Source organism: Diospyros lotus, chromosome 1 (genome assembly GCF_014633365.1).
Source record: "Diospyros lotus cultivar Yz01 chromosome 1, ASM1463336v1, whole genome shotgun sequence".
NCBI classification, from domain to species: domain Eukaryota; kingdom Viridiplantae; phylum Streptophyta; class Magnoliopsida; order Ericales; family Ebenaceae; genus Diospyros; species Diospyros lotus.
In genome coordinates this window covers 43563375-43582017 of record NC_068338.1, presented here as the reverse complement: position 1 = coordinate 43582017, position 18643 = coordinate 43563375, and the positions used below count along the sequence as shown (strand labels likewise).

General features: G+C 38.7%; 2 protein-coding genes and 1 non-coding gene across 3 annotated transcripts; 2 read left to right on the top strand and 1 right to left on the bottom strand.

The window, feature by feature from the left end:
- Nucleotides 1-3301: 3301 nt before the first annotated feature.
- LOC127809541 (GATA transcription factor 16-like) lies at nucleotides 3302-4943 on the top strand. Its single transcript, XM_052348409.1, has 3 exons — nucleotides 3302-3718; nucleotides 3810-3908; nucleotides 4016-4943. Exons 1-3 carry the CDS (start codon nucleotides 3701-3703, stop codon nucleotides 4322-4324), a joined length of 426 nt encoding a protein of 141 aa, XP_052204369.1. The 5' UTR covers nucleotides 3302-3700; the 3' UTR covers nucleotides 4325-4943.
- A 1143-nt stretch (nucleotides 4944-6086) lies between these two features.
- On the top strand, nucleotides 6087-17793 carry LOC127791647 (exonuclease DPD1, chloroplastic/mitochondrial). Its single transcript, XM_052321627.1, is given in 6 exon segments — nucleotides 6087-6354; nucleotides 14678-14722; nucleotides 15663-15956; nucleotides 15958-16326; nucleotides 17146-17351; nucleotides 17462-17793. Coding segments are annotated over 6 exon segments (1146 nt in total). The 5' UTR covers nucleotides 6087-6343; the 3' UTR covers nucleotides 17683-17793.
- A 532-nt stretch (nucleotides 17794-18325) lies between these two features.
- Nucleotides 18326-18399, bottom strand: TRNAT-AGU (transfer RNA threonine (anticodon AGU)). Its single transcript has one exon. It is a non-coding gene; the product is annotated as a tRNA-Thr (tRNA).
- Between the last annotated feature and the right edge of the window lie 244 nt (nucleotides 18400-18643).

The window sequence follows — 18643 nt, the reverse complement described above, 5'->3', positions numbered from 1 at the left end:
TTTAATTTAAATATCGAGTAATAAATATAGATTAAAATAATAACTCTATACTTGTATCATTTAATTTTAAAAAATTACTACTTAGTAATTGCATATATCACTCAAGTAATATTCAATTTACTCTACTAATGTTATATTAAATTTTAAAAAATTAATCGTTATAAACAATATTAAATGCACATTCTAAATATTATTAATTTTAAATAATAGTGAATCAGTTATTATAATTATTAGTTTATAATAGTGATTAGAATTATTCAATTTATTTTTGAGGCTTTTGATATGTTGGTATTTTGTAGGCACATATGTGATTTGATATATAATTGTGATTATTGATTAATATTGCAATTTCAAATTGCACATTGATATTTGGAGCCAACAATTTTGAAGTTAAATTGAAAACATCTTTGATGTGTTGTAATTTTGATTATGTTTGTATTTTGAAAATAGTTAAACAAGTATTCTGATTATTTTACTTTATGTTGAATGATATTATTATATTTATTGTAATTTGTGAAATTATTATTACTTGAGTATCATGTAGATGTTTATATTTATTGATTATCAAGTTAGATTAATTTAGAAATATTTGTTGATTATATGTTGATATTTTTATTGTACATCCATTTATTAATTTTTTAAAAATAATTTTTGTTTTTAAAATTTCAAGCCGAGCCCGAGGTAGCGTTAATCAAATTAACAAGCTGAGCTCGAGGTCGATAATGTTAATCGAGCTTGAGTCAGTGCTGAAATTTGTCGAGCTGATTTGAGTTTAGGGAAGTTTAGCTCAACTCAATTACAACTCTAATTAAACGTCTTAGTGTTAGCGAGACAATAAGAGAAAGAAGCTGCAGTGCATGCAGTCTTTTGTGTTCAACTCAAGCTTGAGTTAGTGCTGAAATTTGTCAAGTGGAGCTAAGCTTAAGAAAGCTTGGCTCAACCTGGCTCGACTCAATTACAACTCTAATTAGATGTCTTGGTGTTGGCGAGGCAGGTGTAGAAAGAAGCTGCAGTGCATATAGTCTTTTGTGTTCTCCATAATTAATTTATTAAGGTTTAATTAAACTGCCTTATAAGAAATGGAATGACAAAACCTAGAACCCCCATTATTTTAACCTCCACAGTTTCACGATAATCACGTAAGTTATCCTATTCCTATGTACTTGAACCTGTGTAGATTAAATTACCAACGTTGAAATGAAAATTATATTTATATGGTTTAATCTAGTAAGCCACAAGTGCTTACTAAAGAGAACATCGTAGGGGGTGTTTGGTTTAGCTATTTGACCACTTATTAGTTATTTATTTAATTTTTTTATATATTTGATAATATTTAATAACTTAAATGTTAACTTAAATGTTATCTAACTTTTAAGCTAATTTAATAGTATTTTTCAAAAAAACTAATTTTTCAATTTTTTTAAATCAACTCTCCGCAACCTATTGCATTGACAAAATAAAATATAGATTTACTCTCACACAACTTCTTAATTTCCAATCTATCAATCTCTTTCATCTTATTGCCTTCCCTATCATCGCCTCTTTTTAGCTCCTCCTCATTGTCACTGCCTCCCTCCAACTTTGACAGTTGGTTGTTGTTTCCAAATCCATCTCCATCTCCATCTTATTACCTTCGTTGTTACTGTCTCCATGTAGCTCCTTCTTACTATCGTCGTCTTCTTCCAACTTCAATTGTCATTGTCAGTCGTCGCCTCCAGTTCTATTGTCCTTTATTGGTTGTCTCTATGTGTGTATATATATGTATATATATGTATGTAACATATATATTTAATATATATATTGTATTAATATATTTTTTAATAATTATATATAATTTATCAAATAATAAAATATATTTATTTATAATTTATTTTTATTAAAAATTAATATTTTTATAAATTTTATTTGTATTATTCAACAAAATATATATTTTTGTCTTTTTGTCAAGTTCTAATAACTTATCAATTTTTTCAAGCCAAATACATAATTATATAATTGACAGTTTAAAACACATTTATTGAAACACATTATTAGTTTAAATGCTATATAATTTTTAAACTTTACACAACTTAAAAGTTAAATAATTTAAAAGTTGTCAAAAAAAAGATAAGCCAAACACCCCCTTAAATCTTTTGTTTTCATAAATTATAATTTTTAACATAGTTTGTGTTATATGTATTTCCCGCATCACCCCACATGGGCCAGACTCGGTCCGATAGACCGGCCCAATCACCCAAGGCCAAGAAGGCCCGGACGACCTTGCCAAGGAAGGTCCAGCCTCCACCAAAGATCCGAAACTCGTAAAGCGAGCGTATGGCGAGCTCCCGGCAATCCCCCAACGAGCTCGGAGCAATCGACTAACAAGCTCCTGAAATATCCTCCAGATCGTTGGACCATCCAGGTCGCTCGCCTAAAACCTCCAGCTCGTATGAGCGGCAAAGCTGCTGAGAAGTCAGAGGTAGAGTCCGATCACTTTATCTGTAACAGCCCATGCCCCTCGTAATGAGGATCCCACTCCCGGTCTTGCGAAGGCGGTAAGAACTATTTGTCCCCCATTATACAAACACTGTATTTTTATATATTATCTAGATTGTAAAAGTCCCTCAAGAAAAATGGAAATAAAGGAGGCCATGAGGGGCAAGGAAGAGGAACAAGAAAAATATAATCAGATACCGCTACTCTGGGAGAATATCAGATGGCGGCCGTGGACTAGGCATCGTTCTGGCCGAACCACGTAAAAGATTCTGGTGTACACGCTTGGAACGTGGGGGGAGGGGTTTTCTTCCTTCCTTCTCGGTATTTTTGGATTGACTCACCGCGGCCCAAAACGAATCACGGTCGGTCGAAATCAAATGTCGACAGTTTGAGAGTATTGCTTATTTAGATTAGGATTACAAAGAAAAATAAGTGAAATAGTCATATTTATCTAAATTAATAAAAGGCGAAGAATATCGCAAGAGTGGATGATACGATAATATTGTTGGTAGCATTTGGTGGTAGTGCATGTTTTTTATATATAAAAATTATTATTATTATTTTTTATAACATGGTATAGATTTTTAATGGACTGCATTCTAGAACTTCAAAATCAAAATTAAGATCCATCATTGGATAAATAAGAATTTAATTAATAATTATTATAATGCTCAATTCGTGCATGCAGAGGACACGTGGATCGCGCCTCCAGTTTCCGCTCTCGAAAACGCGCTGCGTCACCAAATTCTAGACTCAAGGGCCTTTCCGTCATTTCACTTCTCCCAGCCTAGGGCTAGGGTTTTTTGTATTCGGCGGTGCGGTCCACCGAGCCCAGCATGTCGGTCCTGCTTTATAGTAAGCCTTCTCTATCTCATCGTGTCATCTCTCTCTCCCTGTCTCTCTCTAAACCAGTTTTCATTCTGGACATCTCTCAATCTGACCTATACTCTCCAGCTATCTATTTAGCTCCCCTCTGAATCTCTGTTCTATCTGTGTTTTCTTAGGTTTCTTTTCTTTCTCAACAGTCTCTTCATTCAATGCAAACATCTTTCACTGTGAGAAGATCTTCTCTGTTTTCCCCTGTTCACAATCTTTCTCTGTTTCTATTTCTCTCCTTCTACCTCTCCCTTCTTTCCAATAAATTGTTAGGGTTCTGTGTCTTTTAAAACTAGCAACTGCTCTCAAAATCACCTTCTGGGTCTGTTTTAGAGAGACTGTAGGCACCATGGATCCCAGCCAAAAGGTTTGTTAATATGTGATCGTGTGGTATTTTCTATCTGTTTCGTTTTGATCATCATCAGTTCATGTGCTGCTTTTGCTTCCACTTCTTTCAGGAAACAGCTTCTGAAGAAATGGGCGAGATCAGGAGATGTTGTGCTGATTGCAAGACCACTAAGACGCCCCTCTGGAGGGGTGGCCCAGCTGGGCCCAAGGTAAATCAGCGCCACTCATTTGATCCTTCTTGTACTTCGATGAAATGGGTTTTCGATTTGTTGTTTGTTCAATTATCATCTTGGATGATTTCTTGTTCTTATTGCAGTCGCTCTGTAATGCTTGTGGGATAAGATATAGGAAGAGGAGAAGCGCTATGTTGGCTTTGAACAAAGGGCTAGAGAAGAGGAAGGAAAAACCAACCGCCAGCCCCCCCGCCGCCGCAGCCGCCGCCGGCAACAAGGCGGGCGGTGGCAATTTGGGCGAGGATTTGAGGGAAAGATTGGTGGCTTTGGGGAATGAAATGGTGAAGTTGCAGAGGCAGAGGTCTCCAATGAAGAGGCAGAGGAAGCTGGGAGAAGAAGAGCAAGCTGCTTTCTTGTTGATGTCTCTATCTTGCGGCTCGGTTTTTGCTTAAGACAAAATACTACTTCTTGGTTAGGTTGTTTTGCTGTAAGCTTTGATGGGTTTTTCAAGGAAGACAGAAATTGAAAAGCCCATGTTCGAATGTACATATTTTAGGCGTAGAGAGGTGGGGAAGTGATAGTTGCATACTTGCAGTTGCAGTGTAGATGAACGGATCGGATGAACCCCTATCAAATCCTGTTCTTATTGATGTTGTAATGGCGAGAGGGAATGTGGGTGGGATGGAAATTCCTCGTTCATGTTTTAATGAATCAGGAATCAGGGATTGGAGAAGTCATCTTTACAAGTTTAATATGCAAAATCAATTTGGTCTGAAGTAGAGCTTTTTTGCTTGGGTGACGGGGGAAGCGGATTTTGTTCTGTTCGTCCCTTTTCTGACAAGGAAGCAAGCATGTTATGATTTGCAGTCTAGGATATAAATAAAAAAATGTGCCCCCCCTGTAGCAATAGCAATAGCAATAGCAATAGCAATAGCAATAGGAAGGGAGGCTTTTTATAAACGCTCTTTAGCGCTGTAAATTTTAAACTAGCGGGTTGTTTTCTGTCTCTCTTCTTGGCAGTGGCACTTGTGATGGAAATGAATAGAGAAGATATGTCAATTCTTATTAGTATGTGCTTTACTTACTTGAAATCACTGCCAGCACAGCATTCGTTGCTCAAATCATTCGGCAATTACACAAGTCAGACACTCCTGCTTCGCCCATGTATATTTTTTTTGAAAACAAGACCACCCTATTTCAGTTTCCCTGTTTCCCCATGTAGGTATTCTAGATTCATTTTCCTGGACAATAGTTTTGCAGCTGTGGCCAATTTGCTCGAAACCACAATCCCTCAATCACAGCTGATCCAGACAGTTCAGATTGCCATTGCCAAGCACGGAATGAGAATGGACATCAATCAGTCTGATTACTGCCTTCCATATCCTAAAGCTGACAATTTATTTGTTAAATGTTCAAAATTTAATAAATTCTTAAAATTTGTTCCTATTCTTAACACCCCTCAGCCAACATGGGATTACAGATTCAATTTTGGTAAAGAAATTAGAACCCAAATGGTCAGAAAGCAAAGCCCGGGATTGTTAAAGAGCTAAAAAAGAAAAAAAAAACAGACTTATAACATAAGCTATATTTTTACAAAAGAAAAGAAATGAAAAATGCTGTTACACGTTGGTCATTAATGGTGGTGGCCTCATAATAGATATCATATATATATATATATATATCAGATCAACCAAGACCAGATCAAGTTGTTATGTTTGGAGAAGTTTTATATTGAGTGCAGTGCAGTGCAGCAATACCTAGAACTCATCATTCTCAAACATTAATTTGACCTGGACTTGAATTTGGGGGGAAAACCCACTGAGAAAACAATAATTTGGAATAAATAATAAAAAAAATGTTAAAATATTGACTCAAACAAAATCACCAAAAATCCCAAATAACATCCCCGGGACTGGCAGAATCGGGTAATTTCATTTCATACCTGTTCTGTTCTGTTAGTATCTTTGTTGATTATATTATTAAATACTCACACATTAGTATTAAATAATCTGAAAAAAAGGTATGCTTGGATCTTTCCAAGTGTTTTTAGGGTTAAATAGAACGCATTTCATCCAAATATTGTTTTTAATACATACCAACACAAGCTAACCCCTCTAATAATAACAATAATAATAATAATAATAATAATAATAGAAAGAAAGAAACTTGTGATAACATTTTAATATTATTCAACCAACGTAAACCCCAAAAATCAAAATAAACATTTTAAAGAGAGAGGCGGGTCGGATCGTGGATTCGCAACACTGGGAATCCCAGATCTCCACTCTCCGACGATACGGTTACTTCACGGCTCGACAACCGCTCTTTCTCCGGCATCGTTTCTCGCCCCCACGCTTTGACGCTTTTCTTTCTCCGTCTTATCATCCATCCATGCCTATATATGCATTTCTATATATGAATAGTCCCAGAAGCTCCATTCACTTCTGTACGAATGCGGTTTTGCTTTTCGAATGAGCCCAAGGCATGTCTCTATCTCTTTCCCTCTCCGTCTTATCTGCAAAAATCTGGGTTTGATTCTTTCTTTTCGAGCTTTGACGAGATACTGGTAGCTATACTTGTTTTTTGTTGTGGCTTTGAATTTGGGAATGCTGTTGGTGGAGTGTTCAATTTGGCTCCTTGAATCAATTGGGATTCAAGCTCGAAACTTGGTTCGTCATAGATTTCCCTGGTTGGTTCTTGGATTATTAGGTTATTATGTTTCTTTGGGTTACTTTCTGTTTGATTTTTCGTGATTATTTTTGGTTTGGCTTATTAAATTTCCACGTGTTTTGATTTGGAAAGTTATTGTTTGAGTTGTTTGACTGGGTTGAATATGCCTTCGAGTTAAAGTTTAGACTTGATTTTGCATGGTTTAGATTGTTGGATATTGTTCCCTTCATTTGGGTTCATTTCAGTAAAGATTTCCAGCAGGCGCATTCTCTTTGTATTTTGCGTTATTTGTGTCATTTGGATATTGTGCTTCTGCACAAATCTATACACACGAACGCCTGGAGATTTTTTGTTTTCTTTGAGAAAAATGGGGATTGTTTTTATAGTTGTTTGCTGAATTATATGACAATAGATTTTCTTGTGAATTGGTTTGCAGTCTTGCTTAATTGTATTTCCTTTTTTTTTTTAATTCTGTATCACTGCTGCACCTTTGATATTTGTATGGACATTAAATTTGGGTAATGGCTTTCATTGTTTGGTACTTTTCCTTTGAGGATCTTCACATTCTCATTTGATATATGAACACTTTAACAAGATGAGGAGGGAAAAGAAAAGAGTAACTAGGACAATGGCTAGCAAAGGGAATCTCATCTCCAATTGATCTGCTGTTGGCATTTGTCTTGCTTCTATTACTACCCTTGAAACTTTTGTTTTGGATGCAAGAAGCAAGCCCAATTGGAAAGAGAAAAAGAGATCCACTCATAATCTTGCTCAAGGATACCTTGACAGCAATGAAATGGTCTTGAATGGAAACTAAATTTCACTATGACAGCTATTTGATGTGAATGTGGCCATTACTGATTCTGGTGTTGTTCTGTAACCCGTATTGTTTTATCTATAGAAAGTTGAAAGGAAAATATACATCCCTACAATTATCGTGATGCGCATAAAACAAGTAAGGATACTAGTTTTATGTGATTATGAATTTTTGATTTATTAAATGTATTTTGTTTTGTTAGGACTTTTACTAGCTCATGTGATATAATGTATTAGGTTACCATATGAAGAGTAGTTTTGAAAAAGTTTTAGTTGTGTTGTGTTAGGAGTTTTGTCAAGCCTATATATATATAGCTCATTGGTACAATCCAAAAATATGTTTTTGATTGATATTGAAATATATAAAATTTGATTCCTTCAGCTCTCTTTATCCTATACTTCTTCTCTCTTCTCACTTAGAATTTTCCTTCTTCTGTTCAAATTTCTTCCTCTTCCTCTTCTTTTCCTTGCCCTAATTTTCTTCTCTTCCTTCTCCAATATTCTGCTATCTTTTTTGTTGGCCCACCAGTTTTTGTATCAGAGCAAATACCAAAAGATAGAATTCCATCAGTTTTCCACCATTACAGCAACCAGAGGACTTACAACAACAAACACGGACAGTTTCTGTCTCAATTTCCAACGCACTTAAAGAGTGTCCAAAAAAATCCGTCAGCATAACAACTCTGCAATTCCCGAACCCAGAAATCCTTAAGCTACAATCATTGGACAATCCAACGAGCCAAAATTCATGCAACATTATCATTCACACCAACACTTACACTCACAGAGCATTTACCAGCATTCAACACCATTCAACATCCATTAAACTGAGAATGGCATGTGTAGAGAGAGTTCAAAGGGGCTGCTTTGGAAAGCTAGAGATAGGCTCCTTCACCCACCATCTTCATGTCATAGTCCCACGGTTAAGAGAGGGCATTCGGGTAATAATAACAGGAGGTAGTTAAGAATAGGGCACTATTGTAATAAGAGAAGTAGAGGCAGTTATAATACAAATGTAAACTCAAAATGAGGCGCCAAGGCTGGCTATATAAGCCAAGCCTGCGGCCAAGTTGAGTATGAATGAAAAAGTATAGATTTCATTTTCCCTCCACACCTCTCTCTCAGTTCTCTCCCTCACCACTCAATTCTTTCGATTAACACTTCAATTCCCCCGCAATTCTCCATTGAATTGTGAGAGAATTCCTTGCCAGAAATAGAGTTCTGACAATTTGGTATCAGAGCAATTCCTGGGCGTTCGGATCAGGTCACGACAAACGGAACAAGGATGAAGTAGATGGAGGCGCATCTCCAACAGGTAACGTCCACCATTTCCGAAATGCAGAATCGGATGGAGAATTTGGTAGAATGGAGGATTGATGGGGCAGTCAATGTGTGGCGTGAGGAGAGTAGAGCGCAAGCCACGCGACTAGAGGATCAAATGCGAGAGCAGACTCAAGCTCTCCAAGATCAAATGCATTAGTTTATGCTGATGTTCTTGCAACAGACTCAGGTAAGGATCTCACCTGAGTTTCCTCCGAGAGGATGATCGGAACCAATGCCATTTAAGATCGGAGGGATCTGCGAAGGTAGCAATAGAGCAACCGATGACAGAGGAAAACGAAGGGACGTGGAGACAAGGCACTGCAACCGGATCGAATCCGATCGATTCGCTAATGCCTAAGATGGAGATTCCTCTGTTCGAAGGCAACAATCCTCAATGGTGGATGAGGCAATGCAAGAAGGTTTTCAGCTTATACAATGTGGCTAAACAACAGAAGGTATCGTTAGCGGTAGCTTACTTGAATGATGTGAGTGACGCTTGGTACCAGAGTTGGAGGGGTGCCTGGGAGGAATGCCGGTGGGAAGAATTTGTGGAAGGTCTGTGTGGTAGATTCGGGGAGAAGGGAACGACGACATCGTAGAGGAGTTTAATAAGCTCCGGCAAGGGGGCTTGGTGCAAGCATATCAACAGAGGTTCGAGGAATTGAAGGCTCTCATGTTGATCTCGAACCCCACTCTAACTAAGGGGTATTTCGTATCAAGCTTCATTAGTGGCCTGAACAAAGAGATTCGCCCTACTGTAAAAATGTTTCGACCCCTGACCATTCAACAGACCATGGAGTGTGCTCAGCTACAAGAAATGACGGTAGAAGCATTGGTCAGGAAGCAAAAGGGGGTGAATAGGGGATGCCAGATGGTGCCTCAACAACAAAACAATCGGGGAGGCACCAAGGAAGGGGGAACTTGGGGACAGAGTAGCAAGGGATTGGCTCTCCTAGCGCCTCCCCAATCAGTCGCGGGAAATTTGAGAGAACAGAGAAAACTGGCCGGACTTTGCTTCCGATGTGGGGACAAGTATACGATTGGCCACCAATGTAAACGACAGTTATTGCTATTGGAGGTCACGGAGGAAGAAGATGAAGGATGTCAAGAGGAGGAAGGAGGAGAAGGGAAGGTGGAAATCTCCTTAAATGCTCTCAGGGGCGTAACCTCCAACAAGATCATTAAGGTGGAAGGCAGGGCAAGGGGAAACAACCTGATAATCCTCATAGATAGCAGAAGCACCCATAGCTTCCTAGACGAAGCTATTGCCAAGAAACTAAAATGCAGCCTCGCAGGAATCCATCCTCTATCAGTCACTGCGGCTAACAGACAAAAGGTGTTGTGCAAATTTGCTTGTGTGGGCTTTTGTTGGCAAATGTAGGGGGAAGAATTTGAGGCTGACCTACGCCTTCTCAAATTAGGAGGTTGTGATATGGTCTTAGGCGTTGATTGGATGAGGGAAGTCAATCCCATCTATTTTGATTTTAATAAGATGGAGGTCACATTTGAAAAAGGGGGAAAGAAGATGACCCTTACGGATAATGTGGAAGCATGGGCTTGTCGTATGATTACAGGCAAGAAGCTGCACAAGTTGCTTAAGAACAAATGGGGAAAGGTGGTACAACTGTTCTCCATACAGGCCTGGGAAGTGGAGGAAGACAAAGGAGGAGGAGAGCCAACTTCACTGCATTCCACAGAGGCAACTCATACTTCTTGGGAGGTAACTGAACTAGACTCACTTAATTCACTCCTAGATGAGTTTGGGGACTTGTTTGAGGAACCAAAGGCTCTACCACCCTCGAGACCTATAGACCATATCATCAATTTGAAACCCAATGTTGAACCAGTCAACCTCCAATCCTACAAATATCCCCCAAAACAAAAAGAAGAAATAGAACGGATGATTAGAGAAATGCTACACTCCTCTACCATTCGACCCAGCACTAGTCCATACGCATCACCCTTGCTTCTAGTTAAGAAAAAAGATGGTAGTTGGAGATTTTGCATTGATTATCGCCAACTAAACTCCCTTATCATTAAGAACAAATTTCCTATACCTATTATTGAAGATTTATTGGATGAATTACACGGGGCAAGGTTTTTTCTAAACTTGACCTCCGATCGGGATATCATTAGATTTGCATGCACCCCAACGACATTCATAAAACCACCTTTAGAACCCACCAAGGGCATTACGAATTTTTGGTAATGCCTTTCGGATTAACCAATGCCCCAGCCACCTTTCAAGCCCTCATGAACTAAATATTTGAGCCATATCTCCGCCAATTCATTTTAGTATTCTTTGATGACATCCTTGTGTACAGTCCTACCATAACCCAACATTTAGAGCACTTAAGGATCACTCTACAAGTCCTCAGGTTCAACAAGTTGTACATTAAGAAGTCTAAGTGTGCATTCGCACAATCCCAAGTAGAGTACCTAGGCCATATCATCTCTAGTGCAAGAGTGAGTACTGATCCTAGAAAAGTTGCAGCAATGATTGCTTGGCCGCGACCTGCCAGTGTTAAGGCCTTGAGGGGATTCTTGGGCCTTACAGGGTACTATAGGCAATTTGTGAAGGATTATGGCCATTAGCAAGCCTTTGACGGAACTACTCAAGAAAGATGGGTTTCACTGGAATGATAAAGTGGAAGAAGCCTTTGAAAAACTGAAAGTGGCTATGAGTGAGGTGCCCATGCTAGGTCTCCCGAATTTCTGCCAGCCTTTTGTACTAGAGACGGATGCTAGTAATTTTGGAGTGGGAGCAGTGTTGACGCAAGGAGACAGGCCCCTAGCCTTCATCAACAAAGCCTTAGCCCCCAAACATTCGGGTCTAAGCGTTTATGACAAGGAACTCTTGGCTGTCCTAATAGCAGTAGAAAAATGGAGACACTACCTAGAAGGGGGTAGATTTATAATAAAAACAGATCATGAAAGCCTTAAATTCTTGCTGCAACAAAAACTTCATACACATCTCCAGAGAAAAGGGATGTCGAAGTTAATGGGGCTAGATTACATAATCCAATATCGGAAGGGATATGAAAATAAGGTTGTGGATGCGTTGTCAAGATGTTTGGAGGAAGGGGGAGCAACGGCTATCACTGCCTTAACACCTGACTAGTTCCTAGAAGTGACCTCCAGCTATAACCAAGGTGAGTGGATAAAGAAGTTGATGGAACAACTCACCATTAACCCTAATAGTAGACCAAGTTTCACTCTTAAAAATGGAATGATCAGACATAAAGATTGGTAATTGGGGAGGTCCTTAAGGAGGAGAGTGCTGAAGGCTCTCCGTGACTCCCTTGTGGGTGGGCATTCAGGGGAGCTAAATACCTACAATCGGGTGAAGTAATTGTTTTATTGGCCGGGACTAAATAAGACAGTAAAAGAATATGTCAAGGCATGTGACATTTGCAGTAGATGCAAACATGAAAACATACACCCTCTGGGGCTATTGCAACCCCTATCAGATACCCGATCAAGCATGGACCAATATCAACATGGACTTTATAGAAGGGTTGCCAAAATCGGAAGGGAAAGACTGTGTGTTAGTGGTGGTTGACAGGTTCACAAAATATGCCCACTTCATAAGCTTAACACACCCGTTTACTGCTCAGGAAGTGGCCAGAGTGTTCCTCGATCAGGTAGGTAAGCTACACGATCTGCCTCAGGGTGATTGTTTCCGACCGGGATAAGGTCTTCACTAGCTTGTTATGGAAGGAGCTCATGCGGTCTTTGGAACCCATCTACATATGTCGTCCTCTTATCACCTCGAAATCGACGGGCAAATCGAAAGAGTGAATCAATGCTTAGAAACCTATCTCAGGTGTGTATGTTTAATGTATCCTACCGGGTGGCATAAATGGCTCTTCCTAGTACAATGGTGGTGGTACAACACTAGTTATCATTCCTCCCTAAAAAGAACCCCATTCGAAGCACTCTTCGGGTACCAACCACCTATTTTGCCATTAGGGAAAGGGGCTATAATCCAGTGGCCACAAGTGGATGATTACCTTGCCCAAAGACAACAAGTGTTGCAATCTCTCAAGAAGGAGTTAGCCTGCGCACAGAACTAGGATGAAACAATTTGCGGATAGGAACAGAAGTGAGAGGGATTTCGAGGTGGGGGACAGACTGTATTTGAAGTTGAGGCAAGCGTAGTTGAAGACCATAGCGCCCCACAAAGTAAACAAGCTCAGCCCAAAGTTCTATGGCCCCTACGAAGTAATTGAAAAAGTGGGAAAGGCTGCCTACAAGTTATAGCTTCCAGGGGAGTCTTCCATTCACCCCGTATTTCATGTGTCACTTTTAAAACCTTCACACGACAACAATCCGACGAGTCCTACCTTGCCTCCAGCAGCCCAGAGTAGCCAGTAAGAGGTATAACCTACAGCTATTGTTGGAAGAAGAATTATCTACAAACAACAGGCACCCATCACACAGGTGTTGGTGCGCTGGTCAAACCTCCACCCAGAAAACAATACATGGGAGTACTTGCCGATCTGCTCTAGTAGTTTCCTCGAACTGCAGGATTACTCTAACCTACTTGAGGACAAGTAGAGTCTCTAACCGGGGGGAGTTGTCATAGTCCCACGATTAAGGGAGGGCATTCAGGTAATAATAACAGGAGGTAGTTAAGAATAGGACACTATTGTAATAAGAGAAGTAGAGGCAGTTATAATTCAAATGTAAACTCAAAATGAGGTGCCAAGGCTGGCTATATAAGCCAAGCCCGCAGCCAAGTTGAGTATGAATGAAAAAGTATAGATTTCATTTTCACTCCACTTCTATTTCGATCTCTCTCTCTCTCTCTCTCAGTTCTCTCCCTCATCTCTCAATTCTTCTGATTAACACCTCAATTCCCCCGCAATTCTCCATTTAATTGCGAGAGAATTCCTTGTCGGAAACATAGTTCTGACACTTCAATCTATGAACTTCTTCATTTGTTTGATCAGATTAAGAATTTTCTTGAGAATGTGGTTTAGTCACCATTAGCTGACCCACCTGTTGGGATTAACCAATTAAGGCTTGGGATTATTGTTGTTTCTGTTGGTGGCAGCGGTGTCCTCACCATCCAAAGCAATGCAAGCTGAACTTGATCCATCTATGAAGGCATTGGTTGTAGATGAACTTCTACAACCACTCACTTTATGGTTGGGTGCTTGAGCAGTGAGAGTTCACAAAACTCAAGGACAAGTTTTCTCCTACCGAGGGAGAATTGATGGTAATGAAAACAAATAAAGATACTAGTTTTATGGGATTAGGTGTTTTTTTGATTTTACATAAATGTATTTAATTTTTTTAGGACTTTTTAGTAGATTGTGATAGAATTTAAGTGGTATTTCTATATGGCTATATTAGGTAAATGTAATTTTAAACAAATTTTAGGTGTTTTTGGAGTTCTATATATATGTCTCATTGGTGCAATTTGAAAATATGTTTTTGATGGATATTGGAGAAAATATTCAATTCACCCATGACAGTTAATACCAAGCCATTGTGATGAGATGGTATTACAATCCAATAATGTGATGTCATATATCCAAATCTTGAGTATATGGCAGTTGGTGATTTTTGATAAATTTAAAATTTAAAATAGAGTTTATTTTCACTAATTGCTATGTATTCATGATAAGAATACATGGCAACATATTATTAGATTGTGTGATACCATGTTATCACGGTTACATTGAAAGTTTTATATCAAATATATAAAATTCTGATTCCCAGAGCTCTCTTTCTCCTACATTTCTACTCTTTTCCCTCCTTTGTTCTCGTTCTGCTAAAATTTTGAGTCTTATAATTCTTCTTTTCCCTCTTTTTTTCAAATTTCTTCCTTTTCCCCATCTATTTCTTTTTTCCCTGATTGTTCCAATTTTGTGCAATCTTTTTGTTCTCCCACATCATATCATGCCATAGATTTGGCATATGTCCCCCCGAAAGAGAATGGACTTCTTTTCTGCTTGCTAAACTTGGTGTGGTTCTGTGGCATGTAGGGGGAAAATACAAGGAGGAACAGCTTTTCCAAATGGTGGACTTAGGTAATATTCATTCATTTTGATTTATGCCTTGAGGAATTACCTGTCCAGGCTAGATTACTTGGGCTTCATTTGATATGAATCCAATGGTTGCTGCCCAAGGTAGGAACTTAGTGGTAGGAGAGTTCAAAAAGTCACCTTGTGAGTTTAAGGTCATGGGTTTGATTCCTAGCCACTCTAATGCTTAGGTGGTGTCATGTCATAAGGTCTATGAGTTTAACTGGAGTGCTACTGATGCTGCCGACGAGGTTCTAGATATGGTATGAGGTTGGTCTGGCGTGCCCTGAGGGGGGGAGTGGGGTGGTGGCAAAATACAGTGTTCCCAAATCCTCTAGGTTCCTTGATAACATGGCCTTCAGTCAATTTCTCAGTCTTTATCCAAAAAAGTAAAGAAAAAGGTTGCATGAATGATAACTAATAGTTCATTCACTAGTACTCTAATCTGGAACTGAAAATTTATCATTTTTTTGGAAGCATTATTTTACGTGAAGTTTTCGTCCTAACAAACTTGTCTAGTCAGTTCTTGCCATGTAGGCATTGGTTCTAGGCATTTTAATGTATTTGACAAAGATTGCAGCTGTTAATTTGTCTTTGCTATTGTGATGAATGTTATAAACCCATTAAATCTGCATTGCTTTTTGACCAATTCACGGCCCTTGCAATGAAATGAGTGAATTGACTACATGGGAGGGTGGACTGTGGATCAATAGCAGTAGGTGCAGATTTTGAGAATATCCTACCGTAAGTTCCTTAGTCTGGGCAGAAAACCTAAGGTATCTCAACCATGAATGGTTGTTTCTTTCTTATATATGATGTCAAAGTTTCATTATGGTGTGTGGAGTTTGATTCAATTTATTGGTTTTTTTTTTTTTTTATGTAGGTTTGTCATGACAAATACTGCAACTTCTTTATGTTTTACGGGTTTTCCTCTCTTCTTATGCAGGTCAAATCCAATTGATTACATGATACTGAATTTGTCAATCATTAAAACCCAGTTCTACAGCAGTCATTGGGTTCGGACGAGAACAGGTGGAATGTGCTTTTCAATCTTGCAAGTGCCCAAATGCAGCGTTCATGTCTTAGCTACTTCATGGTTTAAAAATTTTCACAGTTTAAGTAAGAATGCTGGAAACAGGTCTTGCTTTAGATTTCTTGGATCCAATACCTATGGGCTTCAAGGTGAACAGAGTAAGAGATGGAGTAGAAAACTTATAAACACAAAATCAGAGGGTAGGGAAAAAAAACATCCCGACCAGCAAAACAAGGAACCTTAGACACGAAATATCAGATGGATCAATTACAAGCAGCACTAAGTTAAATATCAATACATCAGAAATAAGTGAATTGCAAAGAATTCAGTACTCTGATATCCAACAGAAGGTATGCGAATCAAGAGACTTGGCCAGTCTTATAACTGTCATTGTATTTGATATTGAGACCACTGGATTTAGTAGAGTGAACGAAAGGATTATTGAGATTGCACTACAGGATCTTGTAGGCGGTGAAAACAGCACTTTTCAGACTCTAGTAAATCCAGAACGGTATGTGCCAAATGCACACATCCATGGCATTTCAACCCATATGGTTAACAGACCCGACGTTCCTAGGTATTCTTTTCCTCCGTCGTTTTCATTTATTGATTTTGTGGCATGAAATGCTACTTGACTTGATTGTGACGAATTATTGTCTGTTGACCTTATTGTGTTATTTGTATTCCTTGTTAATATCTGTGCTGAAGGAGAGCTTAGCTTGTAAAAATTACAAGTTACTTGCTCATATAGAACTACCCGAAGGCATGCATTTATGGAATAAATTGCAGGCTGTATAATATCTCTGCAAATAGAAATTCAGATCTAGATCATGTGAGGCTTTGTGGAGCATGTGCCTTTCTTCTTGCACCAAGAAATCTTGTTCACTCTCGGCCTAAAAAGACTTTAGGCTGAAACAACAACAACAATCACAAGCTTTAATCCTACTAGGTTAAAAAAATAAAAATAAAAATAAAAATAAAAGAAAGGCCAACATTAATATCAACTATTTTGATGATCAATAAAAAGTCCTTGGTTGCATTTGTCAGTTTGAAGTTTGGAAATGCGTGACACATTGTTATTGCAGACTGGACGATTGAGTAAGATTTGGAAACTAGAAAAATGGCATTATCATCTGGAGTATTCTGGGAGACGTAGGAGGCGACAGCATGTGTCTACTGCACGTGTAATTAATTAATTAATTTTTATCACAACGTAACTATAAAAGTAGAGAGAGAGAGAGAGAGAGCATACTTTAACAGTGCTTGCCTCTCTTCCCAACAGAAAAAAAGAAGAAACTTGAGAAGGAAGAAGATTCTCAAGAGTTGTCCTGTTTACAAATGTGAAGCTTGATTATCAATATCTTCTGCTGCAATCTTAACTGTGAAATTTATGTAGGATGAGGGACTTGATTCCAATCTTACTGCAGTACGTCAAAAGCCGCCAGAAATCTGGGGGACATGTCTTATGGATTGCACACAATGCTCGTAATTTCGATGTACCATTCCTAGCCAACGAGTTTAGTCGCTGCTCCTTTGAGGTTCCCTCGGATTGGCTTTTTATGGATACACTTCCCTTGGCACGTGAAGCAATGAAGTCCAGAGGTATGCTCCCCCCTCTCCGTGTTTATTATTATATGTGCTGCATTCACACGTATATGCCCCTGTATGGCGCATTTATGTGCGTACTGGGTTGGATTTGGTTTTTTGATCAGGATTGAAGCTTCCTCCAAAGGTATCGCTGCCAGCCCTTCGTGAGCTTTTTGATATCGAATCAGTTGGATCAGCTCATAGAGCCATGGCAGATGTGATGACATTGTCACTGGTTCTTCAAAGGTTGACTTTCGACCTAAAGTTGCCTGTTGCGAGCCTTATTGAAAGATCTTTCAGAGTATCAGACTTGAGTACCGGTAGAAAGAAAAAGAATTCAGGCTAGTAGATCAAAAAGCATGCATTTGCGCCGCCTGCAATAACTACTACTATTCAGTTTATTTAACATTGAACTTAATTCTTATCAATTGAAATCTCTACAGAGATCTTGAATCTTGATGATAGTTTTTATAGAAGAATTTAGAAATGCAAGGAAGCCTGCAGTTTCCTCTTCTTGTCATCTCTTTACCATTCCGAGGCCTCCTTACTCCTTTCTTTCTCTGCGGCTTATCGTCAGTGCAATATTTGTTGTGTGCTCATGCATCTTCTACTTGCACGGTGAGGAGAATTATAGTGTACCTGTTTGGTGTTTGGCATTGTTGTTATTGTTGTGTTCTTTAAGCACAATACCATATTTAATTACTAAATATGATTTTATCAAAATATTATTTTAACAGCATAATACAACAGTAACAAACGGGCCTTAATATGATAGGTAAATGGTATTATATAACAACAATCAGTTTGTTTATCCCAAAAATATGATTTGATCCAGTGAACGCATTGGATGTTACGACGTTTTTTTTTGGCATTGGCATGTTGTGTCTCCGATTCCGATACCGACTCATGCTTATGGATCGCTAAAAAAATTATATAAAAATAAGAAACCAACCAAGTTATGCAATACATAGACGCAGCGCTCTTTTAACTGCTTTCGTTGAGAGTCGAACTCAAGACCTCCCGCTTACTAAACGGGTGCTCTAACCAACTGAGCTACGAAAGCTGCTTGTTCTGTTAGTTTAATAAAACATAATTTATCTAAAAATTGATTCAAACCAATATTTATTTGCTGTTTATAATAATGCAATGGCACTCGATTCATCTCTCTCATTGCCACAAGATGAGAATATTCTATAGATCACCATGAAATCTGAAAAAGTCAATCTGGAGTCGAGGTTGGTTAATGAACGATTATGGCTGTCCCCACGGTTCCTGTACATACATCATACATCCATCCACCACCTTCT

Excerpts from the sequence above, each read along its gene's own strand:
- LOC127809541 (XM_052348409.1), top strand. Across the intron at positions 3,909-4,015 it reads GTGGCCCAGCTGGGCCCAAG|TCGCTCTGTAATGCTTGTGG; the intron begins GTAAATCAGCGC and ends TTCTTATTGCAG.